The sequence below is a fragment of the Fringilla coelebs genome (genome assembly GCF_963513975.1).
Source record: "Fringilla coelebs genome assembly, chromosome: 27".
Classification (NCBI taxonomy): domain Eukaryota; kingdom Metazoa; phylum Chordata; class Aves; order Passeriformes; family Fringillidae; genus Fringilla; species Fringilla coelebs.
In genome coordinates, this window is record NC_140053.1 from 3,286,101 (window position 1) to 3,308,615 (window position 22,515).

The window sequence follows — 22,515 nt, forward strand, 5'->3', positions numbered from 1 at the left end:
TACTGACAGATGCAAGACACCTGGGAAGCCCACAGTCCCTCCACCCCAAAATACAGGGCCCAGCCAACAGCTGAGGATTAGTTTAAAGTGCTTTTTTCTTTCCTTTTTGCATGGAGTGCAAGGCTAAACCTCACTCTGCCAGAGAATATTTCCCCTTTATTCCCAGAGCCAGGGAGTCACAAAGCCCAAGGAAGGTTTCTGAGAAGCCTCCCCTGGGTCACAACAGGCAGGGATTGTAACATCATCCTGTACCCAGCTCAGTGGCACCCCTACTCAAAGTATCATATTGCATAGTGCTGCTCTCCCATCCCCAGGCATCCCTTGGTGCCACTCCAGCCACAGCTGGGCAGTCCCCATTTCCCAGCCAGCTGGGGCAGAGGGGATACCACCCTGGGACAGCCATGGCCCAGGGGCTGCTTACACTCCTGCCTCGAGTCTCTCTGGTGTCTGGATGGAAAGTAGCACTTGTGACACACACAGCAGCAGGAACAGCAGCAGTCATGTCAGCGTGAAGCAAACATGGCATTGCTTACAAGGTGCAGCAGCAAGGTGTGCCAGAACCACCCCGGAGCTTAGATGATGTCCGTCTCCCTCTCTATGCCGACATACTTCAGGGCATCTGCCTGGCTGTACCTACAGGACAGGAAGTCATGGCTGCAGCAATGCTCCCCTCACAAATCTGCACAGAGGGTGGGGTCAACCCTGCAGCCCAAGGTTGCTGCTGGCCAAGGTACCTGTAGTCAAAGAAGAGCTCCTCTCCTGCCTGGATGGCTCTCTTGGCGAAGATGCCAATGCGGTGGTCTCCGTTCACCATCACAACTGCAACCAGAGATGCAACATCAGAGATGCAACATCAGAGATGTGCAGCCCCAGCGTGGGCTGGAGCTCTCACAGCACCATGTCCTGCCTGGCCTGGCTGGGCAGGGGGACCTCACCTTTTGCATAGCAGTTGGGGTTCACCGAGTGGTTGGCAAAGCGGATTTTATTTCCTTTGCGAGTAGCGTCAACAACAAAATCTATTTAAAAAAAAAAAAAAAAAAGAAGGAAACCATGGTGTAAGGCCAGGCCTATCACCCAGGCAAGAGGTGGGCTGAGCCTGCCCACCTGGCCTCTCCACCCCTGGAAACCTCAGGAAGTTACCATTGTTGAGGTTGAAGAGGAAGCTGGACATGTACTTGTCGTAGACCTTTCCTCGCCTGTCAGCCTCATCCTGTGAAATGAGCTGTAGAGGGAGATCACCTTGAGAGACTCAGCAGTTGAGGGCTGAGCCAGGTTCCAGGGCTGCCTGCTGGAAACACCTTCCTGCTCTCCCTCCCCCCTCAGGAGCTTGCCAGGGCTCCCAGGGATGGGGCAGGGCCAGAGCAGGGCTCTCAGGCAGCAGCACGCACACAGCATCCTCCTCCACAGTGGTGGGCCAGAGGTACTGAGACGTGTCCCCAGATAGCACAGGGCTCCATCTCCAGACCATGGGCACAGCTGAGCCAGGGAAGGCAGCTGACCCTGCAGCCAAAGGAAGCTCTCCCACCACACACAGCCCCCGTGTGCCTGGCCAGCAGCACAGGCCCAGCACTGACCTCCCCGCAGTACTCGGAGATGAACTCGTTCTTCTGCACGGCCTCCTTGATGAAAGTCCCCCAGCCAGCCACGTCTGAGGGGGCCAGCAACAAATGCTGGAACCAAAGTGAAAGGAAATGGGGAGAGTCGGCAGGTACAGCACGTCACAGCACACAGGTCATGGGGGCAGCAGGGAGCCAGTGTCCATCCCCTTATTATGGTGACACAGCGCCCTACAGACTTACACCATTACATGGAGCTGCACAGGATCTGACACACACTAATTTGCAACTTTCTCTGAATTTCCCTTTTTTTTAATGCTCAATTCCTTGCTCTAACCAGCAGAATTCAAGACTAAATTTTTCTAGAATCACTTTATACACTCTCTTGCTCTCACCATTCCTAATTTTGACATTCACAATCACTCCTGATTTTCATATCTACAATCCATACTCCAGAGTAAGTGCTGCAGAGGCCCAGAGCAGAGCAGCTTCTTTTCCAGACTCTGGCACTCTGGCAGCTCCAGGGAAGCTACTCCCCGCCACCCTCCACAGCAGCAGCAGCTGTGTGTCAGCTCTGCCCTGAGGCAGCCCCTGCCACACTGCTATCAATACCTTTTTGAGGCCTCGCTGGATGCTGCAGTTCTTGCAGGAGACCACCTTGCAGTCCCAGTGCTCTGAAGCACCACAGGTGAGGCAGAGGTCTGGGTCACACTCCCTCACAGCCAGGTAGCAGGGACACTGCTTGGTGTTGCACTGGGTCTTGCAGCGGCAGCCTGGGAAGCGGTTCTGACCTGCAGCAACACACACAGTGGGTTTGCACTGTGAGGTTTGGCAGAGAACAGAGGGGCCACGCAGGGTCTCTGCCCCAGCTGCCCCTCCCCAGCCAGATCTTGAGCAGGGACAGAATAAAGTCTGGCTGTTTTCTCCACTGCAGAGCTGGGAATGGAAGCCCAGACAGGAAAAACAAACATGGCAGAGCAGTGACCCAATGCCCAGCCTAACTGCTGGAGGCACATCCTGCTCACAGGGGACCAGCAGCAGCACCCACAGGATACAGACACAGGGATGAGCACTAGCAGGAGTGTCTCAGCTGCCAACAGCTGCATGGCAGCACAGAACCATCTCCTTTTGGACTTTAAGAGGCTGCTACCAGAACTGCTGTGGGTGGACAGAGCAGCAAGTGCAGGAATAAAGTAGGCACCCAGCAAGCCCCAGCTCTGCACCCTCCCTGTGCTCTGTCCCAGGAGAGCTGGCTGGTTTCCTGCCCAATAGTCCTTGACCTCTTCTTACAGTCAGGGTTGCACTGGCAGAACTTCTCACAGAAGTTCTGAGTCATGATGCAAGGGCAGGAGCTGTCACAGGGATGCTCAGGGTGGTCACAGGGCTGGTAGTTGTACACTTGGGTTGGTGAATTATCTAGAACAAGAAGAGAAAGATTGCCAAGATTGGAAGGTGCACGTTGCAGGAACCTTTTCAAAGCAGCAAGAGCAGGGCACTGGAGCCAAGAAGGTACAAGCTGCCCCAGAGGGCCTGGCAGCACCCAGCTCCCACAGACACACACATGGCTGTGCTCACTGACCACAGCAGGGCTGCACCCTGCCCTCAGCCTCCCCTGCCTGCAGCAAACCCTGCTGCACACGCTGTCTCAGTGGGCACTGGGAAGGCCACGATGCCCCTGGCACCCCAAGGAGCCTGGCCAGGGACAGTCACTCCCCTCAACAGGGCTGGACCTGCCAGGCTGATGAGCAGGACACGGCCACCCCGCTGGAGAACTCAACCCTTGCAAACATCCTATGACACAGCCACAGCCAACTCTACCTTTCTTCAGCTGGATCTTCCTGCAGTGTGCAGCCCACAGCCTGCAAAAGGAGCAGAGAAGGTTGAGGGGATGTGTAAGCCATCAGGGAGAGCAAGCCAGCACTGCTCAGCACCAGCAGCCAGCACAGCAGAGATGGGCCTGGCAGATTCATGCATTAATGATCAGCAGCCACCATAAAGTGGAGAGAGATGAGAGTGATGCAGCTGTAGCAGAAGCTTTTTAAGCCAAACACCAGAGCCAGAATAATACTGGACACATTGAGATCAACACACAAAGTGGGTGACAAGTCAAGGAGCTGAGGCTGCTGTTAGGGAAGTGGCACCAGGACCAGCAGCCAGTGCTGCCCTCTCCTTGAGCTGAGCCTGGGGCTGCAGGGCCACTGAGCCCCCAGGCAGAGCAGCAGCCCTGGAGCTGGGCCAGGGAGAGCACCCAGCAGCAGCAGCTGCCCCATGTGACAGCAGGACGTGCGCACAGATGGGAGCCAGATGGGGATTACCAGGAATGCGTTGGCACAAAAAGCAGAGGATCTGCTTGCATTTTAAGAACAAAACAAGCTTGTCCAACACTTGCCTGTGCTTCCTTTTCTTCTTCTGGGATGGATTCATTAACTCATTTGTTGGCAGTTTTGTTATAAGCGATTCCTTCACTGCAAACTGAAAGACCTACCGAAGAACACAAGCAAAAAGAAGAAACAAGTTCACTGCACTCCAGTTGTTTTATGAAAAGCATAAGGAGAGTGTGAGTAAGCACATCGAGGCTCCCAGGCCTGGGCCCAGAGAGCAGCAGCTCTGCCCCATTTTCCTGCCTATGGCACACTGCCTCCTCCTGCCTGGAAAACGAGTGCCTGCACACCAGGCTGTGACACTGCACACGGGAGGGAACCCACAATACCAGCACACAGGGCTCACTCTGCCAACAGCAGCACTGCTGCAAAGTAACACCATGAGCTCCAAAAGCATTGATGTGGCACCTTCCCGTGGGGAGCTTTGTGGCAGAGAAATAAAACCAACAGGCAGTGGCTTTGGCCCTGGCCCCTCTCTTGCAACTGCATCGCCTGCTCTGGGCACCCACCTGCTTGCAGGTCTTTGTCCCCAGCAGCCTGGCAATTGAGCAGAAGTTGTTGAAGTAGGTCCCATGGAAGACACGGAAGAGTGACTCCTCGGCTCCTGTCCACTCCACGGGCTCCTGTGGCGTCTCCACCGCAAACAGCTGGGAGGAGGCTGGGCTCAGCTTCTGCTTAGTGGGGGTTTGGCAGCGGGAGTTGGCCTCTGGCAGGAAAGGCAGATGGTAAGCCAAACACACCCTGGCCATCATGGTTCTGGGGAGCAGCAGTCACCCCCTCGTGCCCTGTAACCCTGCCTGCACTCCCAGCCACACAATCCTGCTTCAGGCCAGGCACAGTGCTCAGGAGCCAAGGGCTAGCTCTGGGCTTTGCAGGTCCCAGCAAAGCTCTTGCTTTGCCTGGCAACATTCCTCCTTCCTGGGAGAGGACACTGAATCCCACAGCAGCAAGGGCAGGGCTGGTGTCCCTCAGGTTTGCTGGGAACACTGAACTGCTAACTCCAAATTCTCCAGCTGTGCAGGAAGCAGAGGAGAGCCTGGGAGAACTCCAGTTGCAAGGAGCAGCCTGCCCTCACAGAGAGGAGTGGGGTGTCTCAGGACTGGCACCATACCCGAGGAGCTAGAGGCCCACTCGTTGCCCGTGTCGCGGTCGCTGTCGCCCTCCCTGGTCTCAGTGACAGCCGGGGTGCTGGAGCAGGACGCGCCCACCACATGGTGCCGCCGGCGGCGACGCCCGGAGCACTTGGACCGGGGGTTGTGCAGGGCAGCAAACTCCTTGGCTCCTTCCTGCAAGCAGAGCAGAAGACAAGACAGGTGGCAGATGACCAGGGAATGCAGGAAGGCTTTTCTTCCACAGGCCCTGGGACAAGCCCTGTCCTGCCACCACCAAGAGCAGGTAGAAGGGGCTGGCCAGATGTGGTCCCTTCAGCAAGTGCCAAACCAGCAGCTTGGGTTGCATGTTCCCACTTTGTTCCCTTTGGCATTGCCACCCAGTCAGCAGAGGCTCCCTGGCCTGAACCTCCAGCCCACTCCTCTGGATCCTCCTGACCTCTCGCTCTGCTCCTTTTTAGCAGGGGCTTACTTTCTCTAACATTGCACTGAGTCCAGAGAAATCATCTGTCACAGAATTTCCCATCTGCCAGCTCTGGAATTAGTCTTTGGTGGAGATCTGCTATAATTTGCATCTGGTAAGGTCTGCATTTGCATTCATGCTCCTCTGAATCCAACAAGTACCAGAACTAATTCTGAAAAAATCATCCAAGTTGTGCAAACGATCCACAGAGCTCTGCAGAGCAGAGCTGGCTAGGGCACTTCTCTCATGATTTCTAAGGTGACAGAGAAACATACCAGCCACAGGAAACAGTCTGCGCCGCAAGGATCTGGCTCAATCTTGGTCTCTCTATTCTTTCGTTTGTACACATTAGGAGTAGCATGAAAAGCTGAAAAAGTAACAGTTATCTTTACTATTAGCATTCTCCAAGAGTCTCCCCCCACTCTGCAAGGGACAGGAAGCAGGAGCCTGTGTGGCTGAGGGTTTCCTTGGTAGTGGGGCCTGGGGCGACCAGACCCACAGGGTAACCCTGCTCCAACCCACAACGGGCACTAGGCAGCTTGGGAAAGAGAGGCCAAAGGAGAAGGATCAGCTTTCACACTGAAACAAAAAGACCACGTCATATTAATATTATATCTTTTAATAAATAATTCACTGGAAAAAGTCTTGTGACTTCCCAAAGAAGCCCTTAAGACCTGGAGAACAGCAGGTCCAGCAGCTAATCAGTATCCAAAAGGCTTTGGCAGGACCAACCGCAGCAACATGACTAAGACGAAGCTGTAAGTTCCAGGGAGGCAACAAAACACAGGGGCATGTCCAGACTTTGGCAGTGAAACATTCATGCCTTTCACTGACGAGCTTCTGCAAAGCAAGAGCAAAGTCTGGTGGTGGCAGGACTACTGCACAAACTGCCAGGAGCTTGGAGGCGGCGTGCTGAGCGCGGAGAGGGGACGGCCACGCACGTCGGTCTGCCGTCCGTGGGAGCAAAGAGCAGAGCCGTCTGTACAAAAGGCTTCTGGGCACCCGTCAGCTCCTAAGGCCCCACTGCAACCTCATGAGGCACCACCCTCCAGAGACTCCAGCACGGACTAAGCAAGGTGTGCAGAGGAAAACTGAGGAGAAAGGGCTCTAGGGAAGCGTCCGGCTGAGGTGGCACTTACGATGCAGAAAGCAGTCGTACTTGAAGCAGCGGCGGCAGAAGAGGGTGTGGAAGGAGTGCAGGGACTGCTCCCGCTGCACCGACTTGGCGCACGGCCCGTCGATGTTGGGAGTGCACTGCGGCGGCAGCACGTTGGGGTCGGACACCTCCGTGAGCTCCCGGTACCTGTGACAAACACAAACATGCAGGGATGTGCTTTCCCCGTCTGGGACAGCTTTACAGCATCATCAGGCTGTGGCCCAGGTAGCTCAAGGCCAAACTGCAGTTTGTAACACACTCTGCTCACAGAGCCTGCAGGCACTGAGCTTTGTGGCACAGCCAGCCCACAGTGCTGGTCTCTGAAATAAAGGTTTCAACTCTTGCTAAGAAAGGGAACAGACAACAGTGCAGGGATTTTCTACCTTTCTTTCATATCCTCTGGGAAGCCATACTCAGGAAACATGGAAGAAATAGCAGTGAATATCATGTCATTGGGGAACCTCTTCTTTGAGCACTTCTTGTTACCTGCAAAGAAGAGGAGACACAATTCTTCAGACAAGCTGATATGGATGGCTCTTTCCTCCTTGCACAGAGCAATTTCAGAGATGCTCAGGATTGTGTTTTAAGACAGAAATGTAATCCCATGCACAACAGAGAACATTGTGATCTGCAACCAGGCTGAGGTATTCCCAGAAGCAGTGCTAGGCTACTTTCAGTGCAGCATGATGTACTGCTGGAAGTACTAACTTCTCTTAAGTGCTATTACTATTTATTTCTGCCAAGGCAGAACTTGCAGACAATGCTTTTCTATATCCACAGAAGTGTTGGTGTTTGTGCCACCCGCATCACTACAGATCAAGGACAAAGACATAATTACCCATCAGCATTCAAAAGGTCATCGAGGACACATGAAAATCCCACAAACCAGAGCTTCCTCTAGGCAACAAGAGCTCCAGGTGGTACAGGAGAGGGAAGAGGAACACTAATACATGGAAAGCAGGTCTGGAAGGGATTTGAAAACATCCATCTCCCTACCTCCCACAGAAACAGATCCACCCACACCTCCCTGACAGGTGTTTGCCAGACCAGCACTTGAAAACATCCCACAGCCTCTCAGATAACACCTAGCTCTGCTAATCTCACCAGGAAGTGGATTTCCAGATGACTCATCTAAATAACTTCTCACCACACTTTTGGATGGTGATTTCTTCTCCTGTCCACAGCGGACAGTGAGAACAAACCATTTCCCTTCTGCTACAGAACTGGTCAAGCTGGAACTGCTCTTGGCACATTAAAAACCCAGCGATGGCAGGAGAGCAGTGCTCAGGAGGGGCAGGACAGAAATGTGACCAATATAATCTTCAGTTCTCTGGGGGCAAACCCACCTTCCACTGCAATTCGCTTTCTTTTCCTTGTCACTGGCAGCTCCTCTTTTCCATCCTCTTGCTTCACTTCCGAATCATTGTGTCCTTCCTCTTCCTCGTCTGAGTACTGATTCAGAGCATTCACTAGCTCCAGGAACACAGCATCACTGATGAGGACTGACCCTGAGATCATTTCTGAAACACACAGAAGTGGCAGTGCCACCATCTTTCTCATTTCTTGCCATAGCAAACCACAAGCCTACGTGCTCTGCTACCCACCAGAGCCCTTCTCTCAGTTTTTTTGGGGTAGGTGGGATTTTAGCACTAAAGTCAGTAGTGATGTATCATTTTCAGCAATCTGGGGACAGGCCACACCAGTTTTCTCTGTCTTCTTCCCTGCTGGGAAATTTTATGATGGGGCAGGCAGCGCTTTTCATTGATTAAACTCTTGGCTGAGGCAACAAGCAGAACAGGGTTGCTGAGCTACTCCCCCTCTAGCACATTTTCAGCATCCCAGAGGATGCCTGTGAATCTCTGTACACAGAACTGGCTCCAGAGCACTCCAGGCACTAAAATGGAGTGAGGTACCCAAAGGCAGGAATGTGTCCTTGCAAAGGAGAATGGCAGGCACCATCCTGTTTCCCTGCTCTGAGAGCTCCCACAGAAAAGCTGGTTGCTGCTGCCACCTTTTGACTTCTGAACTACTTGGATATGTTATTTGCAAGAGACTGAACCACAGGACCATAGGAAGGTTTGGGTTGGAAGGGATCTTAAAGCTCATCTTGTTCCACCTCTGCCACGGACAGGCCACTAGGCCAGGTTGCCCCAAGCCCCATCCAGCCTGGCCTGGAGTGGACAGAGCTGGTTGCTCCCAGGTTACCTTCCTCTCCATGAACTTTGCCATCATAGTTATTAATAAGTTCTTCAATGAAAGTTTCATCTTCTTCCTTCACCTCGTCACCCATGTAAGGGATATTGCACAGAACTGTTTCATCCTCCACCTGAAGAGAGATCAGACACAACTCAGAAAAGCAGTGTTTGCTGACCCCAACAGGGCTGTGCCCAAGGCTGCTCTGGTCCCTCAGACCTGCCAACAGCACAGTGCACAGCAAAGCTTCAGAGGTCTCATCACTGACACATCAGTGCTATCCCATTGTAACCCAGTCACAAACAAAAGGACCTGCCTAAGAAATAAACTTCTTCATATAAAGGGAAATAAAAATCTTAGGAAAAAACACAAACAAACAAAACCCCCCAAAAACATATTTACTCCTTGAATCCTGTGAAACAATGGTCAAGAAGCAACATGTAAAGGAGACTACCTGGTGAGGTAGTGTGGACAAGGCTGGCTGGGATTCTACAAAACAAGCAACTAAAGCAACACTTTCCATCATCTCTCAAGCAGATGTTGCCTGAAACAAGTGGGATGAAGAACCACTTCCCAACTGTAACAATCAGATGCTGACCTCACTGAGCCCCCTTGCTTCCCACGTACCATGAAATTCTGCTGAAGAGGGGACCAGGAGTACATAATGGGCACCAGTGCCACTGTGTTCAGGGTCCTCATGTACAGTGTCTGGCTTGAAAATCCTGGGAAAATGCTCTCAACAGTGCACTGGAATACAAGTACAGAGAAGGTCAGTGAGGAACCACTCTGGGAGGCTGCCACAGCCTGAGGAAAACTGAATTCAGGACAAACACAGAAGCACCACATGCACTCTGTGGACTCCATCACAGGAAAAAGCCTTGGGGGTACTTTTTATCCATTTCTGCATTCCAGAAGTGCGAGGCATGGACAACACAGACAAAAACTCATCCATATCCCCACAGCTCCCTGCAGAGTCCTGGTTCCAGTCTCCACTTGCTGATACTGCCCCTTTTCCTCTGCACACCTGTTTCAGGAATGGGTGCCCACTGACTGGCTTCATCAGCTGCACTGGCTGCACTCGAAGCTTCTTCCAGTCTTCATTAAGGATTTGAGTCTTTTCATGAACCTTCGCAAAGTTGGCCACAAAGAGAGCCTGAAAGGAGAGAGAGGAGCTCTCAAAAATTAAGAAAACCCATTGAGAACTCCCACAGAACTGAAAGGGTTCAGCAAGGAGATCCTGTAAAAAACAACTGGAAATGAGCTCTCCTGCTGCAGTTACACCAGTGCTTGTTCAATGGCCTCGTGTGTGCAACAGCTGCTACCCACACAGCTCAAGACAGAGCACAAGGAGAAGTGGCATCTCTTCCCATTGATCCAGCTAGCAAGTCAAGCACAGCTTATCAATTCAGCTTGCTGACACCCTCTGGCATCACTCAGACACTCTGAACTGAAATGAATTCTTTTTGGGGCATCTCAGCCCAGTCCTTGCTGTGGCTGTACCTTTGCTCCCATGTTTGCCTGGAACCTCTTGAGCTGCCGCAGACGCATGTACTCGGACTTGACTTTCCTTTTCCAGTACATGATACATTTGGATGTCGGAGGAGTGGTAATTTCCATTTTTCTGTAACAGTACAGAAAGAATAAATATTAAATAATGGAGAGCTCAACCCCGAAAAACGGTCCTGTGGATCGCAAAAACACTCTATGCACCACAGACTTAAACCAAACAAAATAACGCCGTCGCTCTGCAGTGCTCCTGACTGCGGAACACCCCCAGCCGAAGCGCACGGACAGGCCCGGGACAGCAGCGAGGGGAGGCGCTGACCAGAACCGCCCGTGCTGTCCCCCGAGCCCCCGGGGCAGCCCGTGAGCCCGGGGCTAGCTGGGCTCCCCGCCCTTCCCCGGGACACGCCACCGGAGAGCCGCGACTCCACTCCAGCCGCCCTCCCTGCCGCTCCGGCCGGGCCTGAGCGCGTCCCAGCTCCGCCAAGAACCGGAGCGAGCCGAGGCCGGCCCGGGGGAGCGGGCCCGAGCCCCGCAACTCCCTGCCCCCGGGGCCCGGCTGGTACCGCGGGGACCCGCTACCCCCCGGGAACCCCCGGGAACCCCCGGGACCCCCCGGCCCCGCCCGCACTCACTGCTCGGCCATCGCGACAGGGGGAGGCCGCGCGCCCCCGCCACACTGCGCGCGCGCCGGCCCGCCCCGGCCCCCGCCCCCGGCCAGCCCCGGGCCCGCCCCAGGCACCGGACCCGGCTCCGGATCCCGCCCCGGCCCCGCCTCAGGCACCGTACCCTGCCTCGGCCCGCCCCGGGCCCGGTCCCTCACACCGCCAGGCCCCGCCCTTGGTCCCTCACACCGCCAGGCCCCGCCCCGCCCCTCACATCCCCCGCCCCGCCCCTCGCTACCCCAGGCCCGCCCCTCACATCTCCAGGCCCCGCCCCTCACATCCCCAGGCCCCGCCCCGCGTCGCCGGTGCCGGTGCCGGTACCGGTGCCGGTACCGGTGCCGGTGGGTCGGGGCGCATGGGCTGCCCCGGCAGAGCGGATCCATTCCAGCCTGGACGACACCCCTGTCGGCTGCGAGAAACGGGTTAAGCGGAGGCTCGGCGGCGTGCCCGCCCATTCTCGGTGTGCCTGGGCCCTCCCGGCCCCTATTGCGGGACCGGCCTGGTCCCGCGGGAAGCGTTAGTAGGACAGCGCCGTTCCCGCCCGGTTCCACCGCCCTCCGGGCCCCGGGGCAGCCCTGCCCGGCGTGGCCACGCTCCCCGACGAGCCGTCCCGGTGGTCCCGGGTCGCTCTGGCCCCACCGCCGGGCCTCCCTGTGGCGGCGCCGGGCAGGAAGCGGCTGCTGGCGGCCGCTTTCCTGCCCCGGGGGCCCCGGCGCTGGGGAGCGGACGGAGCTGCCTCTGCCCCGGCGGGGGCCCCGTCCGTCCCCGTCCGTCGTGCGGAGTGCCGGCTATCCCGGGGCCCCCTTTCCCCGCAGCTCCGGCAGGGTGACTGCGGGGTTCGAGCAGGGCCGGCCCGCCTGCATCTGGGAGCTCCGCCGAGTCCGGTGGGGCGGGGGCCCGGCATCCCCCGACCCCGCCGGGCATTGGCTCGGGAGCAGGCGGACAGCGCTGGGACGGGCCGGGGTCCGGGATAGGTGATCAGGGGAGCCCCAGCCCGGCCGCAGGGATCTCGCTGTCGGGAGGATGAGGATGCTCCCCGGGCTACGGCTGCTCTGCTGCCCGCTCCTATCTCTGCTCCCGCCGGTGCGGCAGAGGCAGCTGGGGGTGCTGCACGGAGTCCCCAGTGCCACATGCACACTTGGAGCAGGGCATCACAGGGCTGTATCCCCAGCCCTGCAGTCTGGCCCCATTCTGTCCCCTCCACAGCACCTACAGCGAGCTCTCCAGTGGCACCCAGCTGCTCTCCTGCCCTGGCCTGCGGCCATCAATACCTTCTTCCTGCAGGTCCACGCTGAATTCTTCACCAGCTGCACAGAGGCCAAGCTCCCCAAGCTGGACAGTTGGCCCCCAGTGTGGCTGTGGCCAAGGGCCTCGTGCCCTCTGCAGCTGCCCTCACACTCAGCAGAGCCCAGAGAGGGTTCAAATCCCAGGGAGAAGCTGCCCATCTCCTGCGTGCCCCCAGGTCTTGGAGGGGCCAGTGACAGCCTCCTTCCCTCCCAATCCTGGCAGCTAATGAGTGGGAGGAGAGGACTGAGGGTGAGGGTGACAGGTCAGAGCAGGGATGGGGAGTTTGGGATTCCCTGGGGATGGAGTGGGTCCCGTGGCACGAGCGGAGGCTGCCTGCATCTGCCTGGGGGAACACTGGGAGAAGAGTCCCACACAACTCCCCCTGCACCCCAGGTGGGAGCTGGCAGGGAACGCCGGGGATGCCAGGCTGGGTGGGGAGCCCAGGCCCTTGGCAGGCAGCCACCGTCCTGTCCCTGCCCATCCCCTCCGGACGCCCCAGGAGGGGGGCGGCCGTCCCAGCCCTGGGGCCGCGCTGACATCATTGGGTGTCTCCCTGGCAGAGGCTCCTGCCACCCGGCTGGAGGCTCCGCCGGCTCCACCAGAAAGAGGGACCAGTGGCTCCAGCCCTGCAGCCACTGGAGTGCCGGGGATGACTTCCAGATGTGGCCACTCGCCCGCAGAAGGTGGCTGCTGTCGCCTGGGAAGCATCAGACAGCTCTGCCACGACCTTTGCTGGGAGCTGAAGCCCGGCGCGATCCGCAGCAGGGAGGGTCCCTCCGGGCTGCCCGGCTCTCCACTCCGGTCCCTGCTCTGCAGGCGGCTGTAAAGGAGGGGCTTTGGGCTGCGCTCTGCCCCGGCCAGGCGTGAAAAGTCCTGAGTAGGAATGCCGCAGACCCGAGGGCTGAAGTCAGCCCCAGTGGGGGGGACACGGGCCCCTGGGCGGGAACTGCTCCAGGAAGGGGGGCTCTGGCAGAGTCAGGCAGGCGCCAGGCTGGACAGTGCAGGAGGAAGGCACTGGGGCCAAGGACTGGCAGGGTCGGCCAAGTGTCTGCCCTCTCCCCACCTCCTCGGCCTGGTGCCTGAGGGTAGATTGTGTCATCACCCTTCCCTCCTTGGCCATGGGCAGGAGCTGGGGCTGTCCCGGCTGTGCCGCCGGTGGGGCAGGTGCCCGGGCGAACCAGAAACTGCGGTTTTGGGGCTGTGGGTCCCCCCTGCCGCCCCCATTCCCGGGCGGCAGCACCCGTCCGGGGACATTGTGCTTTCCCGTCCACTCCCCCCGCTGCTGGGCTGCCTGCCCTCCACGCAGGAGACGAGGGATTTCACAACCCAGCCCAGACAGGATTAAAGAGAAATACACAAGTAAACAAATCGCGGCCTCGTAACGCTGGACGTGCCGTTCAGGGAGTGGATCCTCCAGGCCGGTGGGTGAGGCGCGGGCGTCGTGGGTGCCGGGGTGCGGGAGCGATGCCCGCGGGGGCCGGCACCGCACGGGACAGCGCCGGGTCCCGCCGGGAGAGCCGCTTCAGAGCAGCACTGAGCAATCTCATTTTTCACACGTCTCCTGTAGTCAAACTGCCCCTGTCAGAGGAAAGGAGTTGCTTCCTGTTATTTCCATTGAAATCCTTGTCCCGGTCGTTAGCCGGCAGGCTTTGGCAGGATGGCACCGCGCACGCACATCAGCTCCGGCCGTCTCTCCCAAGGGCTCCTGCTGCTCTGCGGTAAGTGCGCGGGGCGCGGCCCCGGGGGCTCCGCACCCCGAACCACCCCGCACGTGGCCGCCCTCCCACTCGTGGGGCCCGGGGCCAGGGTCTTGACTCAGCCCGCCCTCATCGCCCCACCCCAAAACGGGACCAGCCTGTCAAGGCTGAGGTTAGCTGGGGCAGCCGCGGCTAGCATGGCCAGGGGGCACGGCAGGTGAGCGCCAGGTGCTGTGGGCAGCTCCCACCACGCTCAGCCACGACCTGGCAGGGCTGCGACAGGAGCTGTAGCACCAGACATGCCCAGGCAGGGGGGCTGGATGGGGCCATCAGGGACAGAAATCGGGACAGGGTGGGCTGCCCTTAGCACAGCCGGTGTACCAGCCCAGGAGCGCCCCGTGGCCAGTGCCCAGCTGTGCCAGAGCTCCCCACAAGCAGCCCAAGGAGGGCACAGTCCGGCAGTTCAGCGTGGAGCCAGCACCAGTGCCCCACAGCTGAGGGTGGAAGATGGATCGGGCAGTTTCCCTGAGCCATGGGGCTCCCGTGGCCAGGCCAGACGTGCCCCACGCCCTTGGCAGGCAGTGCTGGGTGTGGAGCTGATGGCAGGCGGAGGGGCTCTCCAGCAGCTCTGTGCTGGGGCCAGTGCTTCCTCTTCCTGCCCCAGCCCTGTCCGGCTGACACGCAGCACCACGCTGGCTCCCCGTGGGTGGGGGTCCCAGTTTGCCCCCATGCTGTGACAATGGCCCAGGGTTTGTAGCCCCTAAACAGCCCCTCTGAACCTTTGGATAGCTGCGTGCAGCCTGGCTAACCCCTCCCCATATGGGGGGCTGGACGCCTCAGCCCCAGCATGTGCCAGGCTGTGGCTCCCTGTGCCCGACCTGCCGGCTCCAGGGCCAAAATGAGTTATTTCCCAAATCCAAAATCAGTTATTTCCCGTAGATCCAGCCTCTGCCAGGGCAGCTCCTGTGCATGCAGCCCTGTCAGCACCCTTACCCCCCTGTGTCCCCTCTCAGCCTGTGTCCCTCCCTCTGCAGTGCTCCTGGGGACTGGCCTTTGTCACACGGACTCAGTGACAACGAACTTCAGCCAGGACACTGGGACAAGCCCACCCACGGCCACATCCAGCTGGATAGCCCAGCCCATGAGTGAGTGTTGGGGTTCAGTGAGGGCTGGGTAGCACTGTAGGACAAATGGTGCCCTGGCCAGGGCTGACCCCTTCTTTCCCCTAACCATCCCAAAAACAGCTGGCCCTTGCCACAAAGTTCTCCCTGCCACTGTCCACAGCGGGGGCAGTCAGCAGCAGCCTGCCAGTGCCCCTGGCATTGCCCTGGGCTGCTGCAGGGTCCATCCCTCACTGTGCTGATGTCTCTGCCACCAGCCTGGGCAGGGCTCCAGATGCCAGGTATCACCTGGCAGCAGGGCCAGGCAGGGATGCACCATGCTGCCCCTGCTCAGCCCCTTTCCCCACAGCGAGGAATTACACGGCCATCACACAGCAGTGCTGGAATTACTTCGTCTCCCTGATGAGGAATGTGCTGACATCGGAGCTGTGCGAGTGGAAAGTCATCAGCAGGTACGGGCCAGCAGGACTGTAAGAGCCTGAATGAGGGATGTGGGACTCCAGGCACCTCTCCAAAATGCAGTTTATTCCATCCACGAGGTTACAGCAATCCAGGTTCGTGGGTGAGAGCCTGTGCCTACAGCTGTCAGCTCCTGCTGCAGGCAGGCCTGGAGACCCTTTGGTTTGGTTCCATTGCATTATAGACTTTTCTTTGCTGAGCATCTCAATACAGTAGAACCAATCTATCCCTTAACTTTTATCTCTAGCCTATCATAACCACTGTCATTGCCATATTCATGTTACTGCTCTCCAACCACTAAAAGTCAGTACATTACAGTTTAAGCTAGAAGTTGTTTTTCAGTTTTCTTGCAGTGGAAAATTCTGAGACCTTTTTTCTACTTGCAACATTGGCAGGCTTGTTTGCCTGTGCTCTCTTTCTGCTTGGTAAAAACATCTTCTTGTTTGGGGTGGGTTTATCCTTTGCTCTAAGTCATAAAAACCCCTTCTAACTAACACACCCTTTGCCTCCTTGGTTATCCAGTAAGACTGGCTCAGCAATTCTTTTCTTCTACATCAAAACTTGCTCCCATCTCTATTCCTTCATCAGACTCCACATTTAAAAATCTTTCTGCTGAGCATACATATCTGTAACACTTTTCTTGTCAAACTTTCATCTTTCCCAACACAGGACCTTCCCCTCTAGAGCAGGGGGCAGGGGCTGGGCTCTCCACCAGGGTACTGCTGGTGCCCGGGTGTGTGCCCCCGGTGTCCCATCCCCTGCCGCTGTCCCGGTGTCTCTCCTCCAGGCCCTACAGCGAGCTGCAGCTCTGCCTGGAGGAGTGGGCAGAGCGCCTCAACTACAGCTACCCCAACGCCCTGGCCGAGCAGTACATCTTCCAGAGCCATCACCGCTACTTCCACAACTGCACCCTGGAGCACCCGGTGTACTTCGACCCGCCCGAAGATGTGCTCCTGGCCATGATCATCGCGCCCATCTGCCTCATCCCCTTCCTTGTCACCCTGGTCATCTGGCGCAGCAAGGACGGCAAGGCGCAGGCTTAGAGCTGCCCTCCCGGACCCCCGGCTGCGGGACCGCCCGGCCGCCCGGGTGGCTCTCGGGGCCACCGACCCGCGCTGCGGAGGCGGCCGGTTCCTCCCGCGCCTTCCCCACCCCGCGGCCCGGCATTAAACGCTTCTGCCCCCACGCCTGGCGCTGGTTCTTCGGCCGCTCGATCCCTCCAGGGCCCGGCCCGGGCCAGCTCCCGCCGCCGGCGCCCTCCTGGCGCGGGCTGCCGGCAGCTCCTTGCCGTAGGGAACACTCCCGGCGGGACAGCGGCACCAGAACCGGCACCAGAACCGGGGCCGCCGTCCGGGAGGGGCGGGGCTTAAGAGGGGCGTGACCGCACGACGGGGCGTGGTCTCGTGGAGAGAGCGTAGTCTGTTGGGGCGGGGTCTGGTGGTGGGGGCGTGGTCTCGTTGCGAGGGCGTGGCCCCGCGCGGTGGGCGTGGCCCGCTGCCGGGCCGGAAGCGGGGCGGGGCGGGGCGGAAAGCGGCGGCGGCGGTTCCGGTAGCGGCGGCGGTGGCGGCGATGAGCTTCGTGTGGCCTTGGCAGTACAGCTTCCCGCCCTTCTTCACGTGAGCACGGCCGGGGCCGGGCTGGGGCTGGGGGAGGCGGGACGGGGAGCGCGGGAACCGGGAACCGGCGGTGCCGGTGCCCATCCGCCCCCGTGCTGACCGGGCCCCGCAGGCTGCAGCCCAACGGCGAGACGCGGCAGAAGCAGCTGTCGGCCTGGTGCGCGCTGGCGCTCGCCTACAGCCAGGAGCACCGGCTGTCCGCCATGACGGTGCGGGAGGCCCAGGACATCCCGCTCTTCGCCAACCAGCGGCTCCAGCGTATCCTTTGCTCCCGGTGCTCCCGGTGACCCCCCGCCCCTACCCCCGCCTCCGCCAACGCCTCCTTAACCCGCAACCAGGGAAGCTGCCGCTGGAATCCATCCAGGTGGTGCTGGAGGAGCTCCGCAAGAACGGTGCGTCCCCCGTCTGTCCGTCCGTCTGTCCGTCCGTCCGTCCGTCCGTGCTGCCGCCTGTCCCCCGTGCCCGACCCGCAGGGCAGGGCGGGCAGCAGGCACCGGGCAGCTCCGTGCCGTGGTGTGGGCTGTGCCTCGGCAGGCAGGGTTGGCTGTGCAGGGAAGGGAGGGTGGACAGAGCAATCACAAATCACACACTGAATATTGCTCTATAAACACAACAATATTCAGCAATATTCAGTGTGTGGGGCAGGGCTGGTCTGTGAGGCTGCCTCCGGCTGCAGTGTCCCAAAATCTGCATGTTTGATCCTTATTTCTGACTTCTCTGCCTCAATCCCTGTTCCCTCTTGCTTCTAGGGAACCTGGAATGGTTGGATAAGAACAAAACCAGCTTTCTGATCATGTGGAAGAGACCTGAAGAATGGGGAAAGCTCATCTATCAGTGGGTGAGAGCACACCCAGAGCAGGCTGTGTCCATGAGGATGGGGGGTCCTGGCAGCCCCTTGGGAAAGAGCACTGCTTGCTTCCTCACTGCTTTTACCTTTCTCCTTGCTCTTCTCTCTGTTGCAGAGAGGTGAGGAGCTATTAGCAGCCTGTCACTTGCTGTGAGCTGCAGTGTGAGGGTGGTGTGTCCCCCTGTGATGGGGACAGGGCAGCATCACTGCATGGCCCAGTCCTCGCTGTGAAACACTCAGGCAGGAGGAGCAGAGCTGTCCTCATTCCCCCAGGCTGCTCCTCCTGTCCCCTCTGCCTCAGGGTTCCCATCAAGTGCTGTGCACACTCAGTTTTGCACACTCCAGGATATCTGAGGGGGTTGGACAAGGCTGTTTAGCCACGTGGATGAAATTTGCTGTTTTGCCTTTGTGTTTCCAGGTGTCCAAGAATGGCCTGACCAACTCTGTGTTCACACTGTATGAACTGGTCAGTGGAGATGATACAGAGAATGAAGGTAAAGTTGTGGCTCGTGTCCTGGAGCAGCTTTTCAGAGCACCCTGGATTGGAGCATGTAAACAGTTGATGGTCAGATTGCAGTTTTGTAGATAAAAATTTTGAAATCCAGATGCAAACTCACCCTTTCCCACCATTGGCACGTTTGGCTGCTCCAAAGGCTTTTATCCCTTTGCAGGAACAACCCCTCTGTAATTGCATTTTCCCTTCCCCAGTGCCCAGCATTTCAGCTGGTGTGGTGAGGGATGTTTTGTTTTCCATCCCAGCCCCAGCTCTGCCTTGCAGGCTGCTGTGGCCCATCCCTGCTGACCTCCAGGCCCTGTTCCTTCAGCAGGGATGATGAGCCTGTCAGTGCATCCATCCCTCTGGATTTATGGTGCTCTGAGAGCCCTCAGCACTGCTTCCCCCAGTCCCCTCACAAGCCTGTTTGTTTCCTGATGTTATTTTTGTTATTTTTATATTTTTGTTGATATTATTGTTATTTTTCCTTCCTGTTGATGGGCATCTTTGTCCTCTAGAGTTTCATGGCTTGGATGAGGCCACGCTGCTCCGTGCCCTGCAGGCCTTGCAGCAGGAGCACAAGGCTGAGATTATCACGCTGGATGATGGCCGAGGAGTCAAGTTCTTCTGACAGGAGCCTCCTCCCCTTCCCTGCTGCAGTCTGGGCTCTCCCTGCCAAGCCTTCCTCTTTGGGCCTGGCCTCAAACTGTGACTGCAAGTAGCTGCATCTCGGGATTTCTCGGGGCAAGATGAGTCTGAGAACCCTTCCAAAGACTTAGGAATATCCTGAGATCCTCTGTCTGTCTGTTCTCCCTGTTGATGTGTTTGAGAGGCTAAAGCTGCTCTAGGCAGTTCTGGGAGGGACCACCCAGAAGTGAAACTGGACTTGCTGCTGCTCCCTGTGCCTGTGACAGCCTCCAAGCAGCCCCAGCTGGGGTCAGCTTGGCCTCCAAGGGGTTCCCCTGTGTCCCTGCCAGCCACACGTGCCTGGGTCCTGCAGTCCTGCTGCAGTGCCAGGGGATGAGGCAGGAGCAGGGGACTGGCTGTGGAAGCCCTCAGGGGCAGAAGGAAATGCACTTGCTGCCAAGCAGGCTGGGGGAAGCCAGGGAACTAATTTCAGGTGATTAAAATGAGATGTATTTATAGAGCAGCCTGGCTGTTTTCATCTATCTTTATTTTTCCATCAGAGACAAAACAGAGCTCTGTACCAGATTTTTGTCCTTCAGTCATATTTCCTGTCTGCCCCAGGGAAATGCAGTGGTTCCAGGGTGGGAAACAGCACAAGAAGAAAGGAGAAGGAGACCCTTGCTGCCCTTCTCAGGACAACATTTACTTTAAATTTGCATGTGCAGCCTGCTGGAAGCCCCTGGGTTTGTGCAGAGGTGATGGGGTAAGCTCTGTGCCAGTGTGGCTGGGAGAGGGATGACTCAGCTTTAGGTGACAACAAAGTCCCCAAGTTGTCAGAAACTGTGGCCCAGGTGCAGTTGCTGGCCCTGTGAGCCCTGGGGAAGCAGATGGCTGTGCTGGGGCAGGGTCACCTTTCCCTGATGGTTGTGTGCATGTCACTGGCAGGGGCTGGTGGCAGTGCTGGAGTGACCTCAGGTCAGTCTGGGGGTCCAGCAGAGCAGATGGCACTTGCACCCCACAGGCTGCCCTGTCTGGCCTTCCCTGCCCTTGGGGACAACCTGGCACTGGCTCACCTGCTCCTGACAGCTGATGTGAGCATTGAGGAATTCTCAGTGGAGGTGAGATGCTGGAGTCTGGGGGCTGGGAAATGGGAAAATTTGTTCTGTAGCAGGAGCCTGCTGAGCTGGACCTGGTGGGATGTGCTGCCCTGGTGTGGGCACATGGCTCTGGAACTGTGGCTGGAGCCCAGGCCTCCTCTCCATGCCAAGCTCAGCAGTGCTGAGGAGGAGTTCCTGAGTGCCAGCACTTGTGTGCTGAGCAGAGGCACCAGCAGTCTCACCCTGGGCTGGTGTGAGTTCTTTCTGAGGACCATCACCCCTAGGAGCTCTGTCATGGTGCTGCCACTGATGGTGCTGAGCAAACCCAGCAGCACAGGCTGTGCCCTGGCATGTGCCATGTCCCCACAACTGACACAGGCTCTGCTTGATCAGGGATCATCCCTCTGTGTCTGCAGTCTCTGTGTAGGATTTGTGTGCTCCCACTCTGCCCTGGCTTTGTTTCCATGTCCAGCCTCTGCCTCTGCTTTCCTCCCCATGCCACCCTCTGTGGGCATTGCCCCTTCCCTCTGTGGGCATTGCCCCTTCCCTCTGTGGTGCCTCTGGCTGCCTTGCTGCTCTTGTAGCCCTGCAGAGAGCAGGGTGCTGTGCCTGCAGGTGTCTGCATTTGATCCCTTCAGCAGCCAGGCTGGAGTGTCTGTTCTCACTGCCTGTGTGCACAATCCCAACCTCCCAGCGCTGTGTTCCAGGCTGGGAGTGCTCTATGTAACCTGGCTGTCCTTGAGGGAGTCTGTGTTCTTAATTAAATTTGCTCCCTTCTTAGGAAATGGCTGATGTGACATTAGATAAGCCTAAAACCAGCTTTTCATTCCAAGGCACTCCTGGCAGCAATTCCCTTCTCTTTTTCAGTTTCCTATTTAGTTGCTTACTCAGTCAGGGGGTGGGGGGGGGGGGCAGGGGGAAGAGGAGGAGGAGGAAGAGTATGTCCCCTCTGCAGAGTGGACATTGTGTAAAATTCCTTTTCCACACCCTCTGGGCTGGTTACCAGAGGCCACATCCAGCAGTGCCTGTGAGGAGCCTGTGGGACCAGCTTCCCTGGGCTGGGCAGTGCTGCTGCAGAGAAGTGTCACTGCTGAGGCCATGTGTCACTGCTGAGGCCATGGTGTCACTGCTGAGGCCGTGGTGTCACTGCTGAGGCCGTGGTGTCACTGCTGAGGCCATGGTGTCACTGCTGAGGCCGTGGTGTCACTGCTGAGGCCGTGGTGTCACTGCTGAGGCCGTGGGATGAGTCCTGGGAGTGGCAGAGCTGGTGCTGCCACCCTGGAGGGAGCAGATGTCCCTCTGTGCAGGTGCTGTCCAGCCCAGCCCTGCTGGAGGAGGTGGCTCAGGGTGGTTTTGGGGGCGTGGGGGTGGCTGGTACAACCCCCTCCTCCATCCTGTGGCCCCTCAGAGGCCCTTGCCACGTCTGGCTGTGGTGATTAGGGCTCTCTGGGCAGGGTGAGGCAGAGCTCAGAGGGGCTGGTGCCAAGATAAGGCTCTATCAGGCTGGGCACACTCGGATCCTGCTGGTGAAGGAGGAAAAGATTCCGAGAAAGATTTTCTTTAATGCAGCTGCTTAGGAGCAAGAACTGTTTCAGTTTGATAACTTTATATGTCAGAATAAACGTGCAGGTGGGTCCCATCTGTGCCTCTGGGCTGAGGAAGTCCTCTGCAGTGATCTGCCCAAGGTTACAGCCACAGCTGAGGTTTGGGTGCCATCTCCACCTCCCTGAACTCAGAGTTAGGGGTGAGAGACACAGAAGGTTCCATGGGAATGGGGTGGTGAATCCAACAGTGGAGCAAGCCCTGGGTGTCCCTGGAGCCCTGCTGGGACAGGCACCCTGTGCTGTGCATCCCCAGCTGTGCATCCCCTTCATCCACACCCATCCTGGCCCCTCTGTGATCCTGCCCCAAGCTCTGGGATCAGACAGGCAATTCCTGGCAGGGCTTGGTGGAGCCTGGAGCTGAGCAGGGCTTTGATTCATGATCTAATTCTGAGGAGAGCGATTACACAGTCCCCTGTACTCTTTCTGGCAGCCAAAGGCAGGCGAGAAATGGGTTATGTTCCCTGATTGTGGCGGTTCCTCAAAGTGAAGCCTGGCACTGGCACCTGCAGCCCAGAAATGTCACCCTGATAAGGCTGGGGAGCTGCAGTGGGCTCCTGATTGTGGAACATGAGCCTTCTGGTTTCAGGCCAAGCTGGCTGCAGATCGGTGTTCCTGGCCAGGTCAGGAGGGGACCAAGCTGC

The 22,515-nt window shown here is 57.9% G+C and overlaps 3 protein-coding genes across 3 annotated transcripts; 2 read left to right on the forward strand and 1 right to left on the reverse strand.

Moving 5' to 3' along the window:
* Window positions 1–572: 572 nt before the first annotated feature.
* EZH1 (enhancer of zeste 1 polycomb repressive complex 2 subunit) lies at window positions 573–11,031 on the reverse strand (the record flags this gene model as incomplete). Its single annotated transcript, XM_084222065.1, has 20 exons — window positions 10,997–11,031; window positions 10,359–10,479; window positions 9,883–10,011; window positions 9,486–9,605; window positions 8,871–8,991; window positions 8,012–8,185; window positions 7,049–7,151; window positions 6,649–6,812; window positions 5,785–5,876; window positions 5,049–5,223; window positions 4,447–4,643; window positions 3,946–4,037; window positions 3,375–3,415; window positions 2,847–2,972; window positions 2,169–2,347; window positions 1,575–1,670; window positions 1,141–1,222; window positions 936–1,016; window positions 735–819; window positions 573–633 (listed from the first exon to the last, which is right to left on the reverse strand). Exons 1-20 carry the CDS (start codon window positions 11,005–11,007, stop codon window positions 573–575), a joined length of 2,250 nt encoding a protein of 749 aa, XP_084078191.1. The 5' UTR covers window positions 11,008–11,031.
* Window positions 11,032–13,585: 2,554 nt separating this feature from the next.
* Window positions 13,586–16,773, forward strand: RAMP2 (receptor activity modifying protein 2). Its single transcript, XM_084222232.1, has 5 exons — window positions 13,586–13,734; window positions 13,881–14,031; window positions 15,045–15,155; window positions 15,481–15,583; window positions 16,378–16,773. The coding sequence occupies exons 2-5, from the start codon at window positions 13,971–13,973 to the stop codon at window positions 16,631–16,633; spliced, it is 531 nt and encodes a 176-aa protein (XP_084078358.1). The 5' UTR covers window positions 13,586–13,734; window positions 13,881–13,970; the 3' UTR covers window positions 16,634–16,773.
* Window positions 16,774–17,107: 334 nt separating this feature from the next.
* Window positions 17,108–19,696, forward strand: VPS25 (vacuolar protein sorting 25 homolog). The gene is made up of 6 exons (XM_084222303.1): window positions 17,108–17,206; window positions 17,319–17,464; window positions 17,545–17,598; window positions 17,956–18,044; window positions 18,472–18,547; window positions 19,065–19,696. Exons 1-6 carry the CDS (start codon window positions 17,160–17,162, stop codon window positions 19,175–19,177), a joined length of 525 nt encoding a protein of 174 aa, XP_084078429.1. The 5' UTR covers window positions 17,108–17,159; the 3' UTR covers window positions 19,178–19,696.
* Window positions 19,697–22,515: the final 2,819 nt, after the last annotated feature.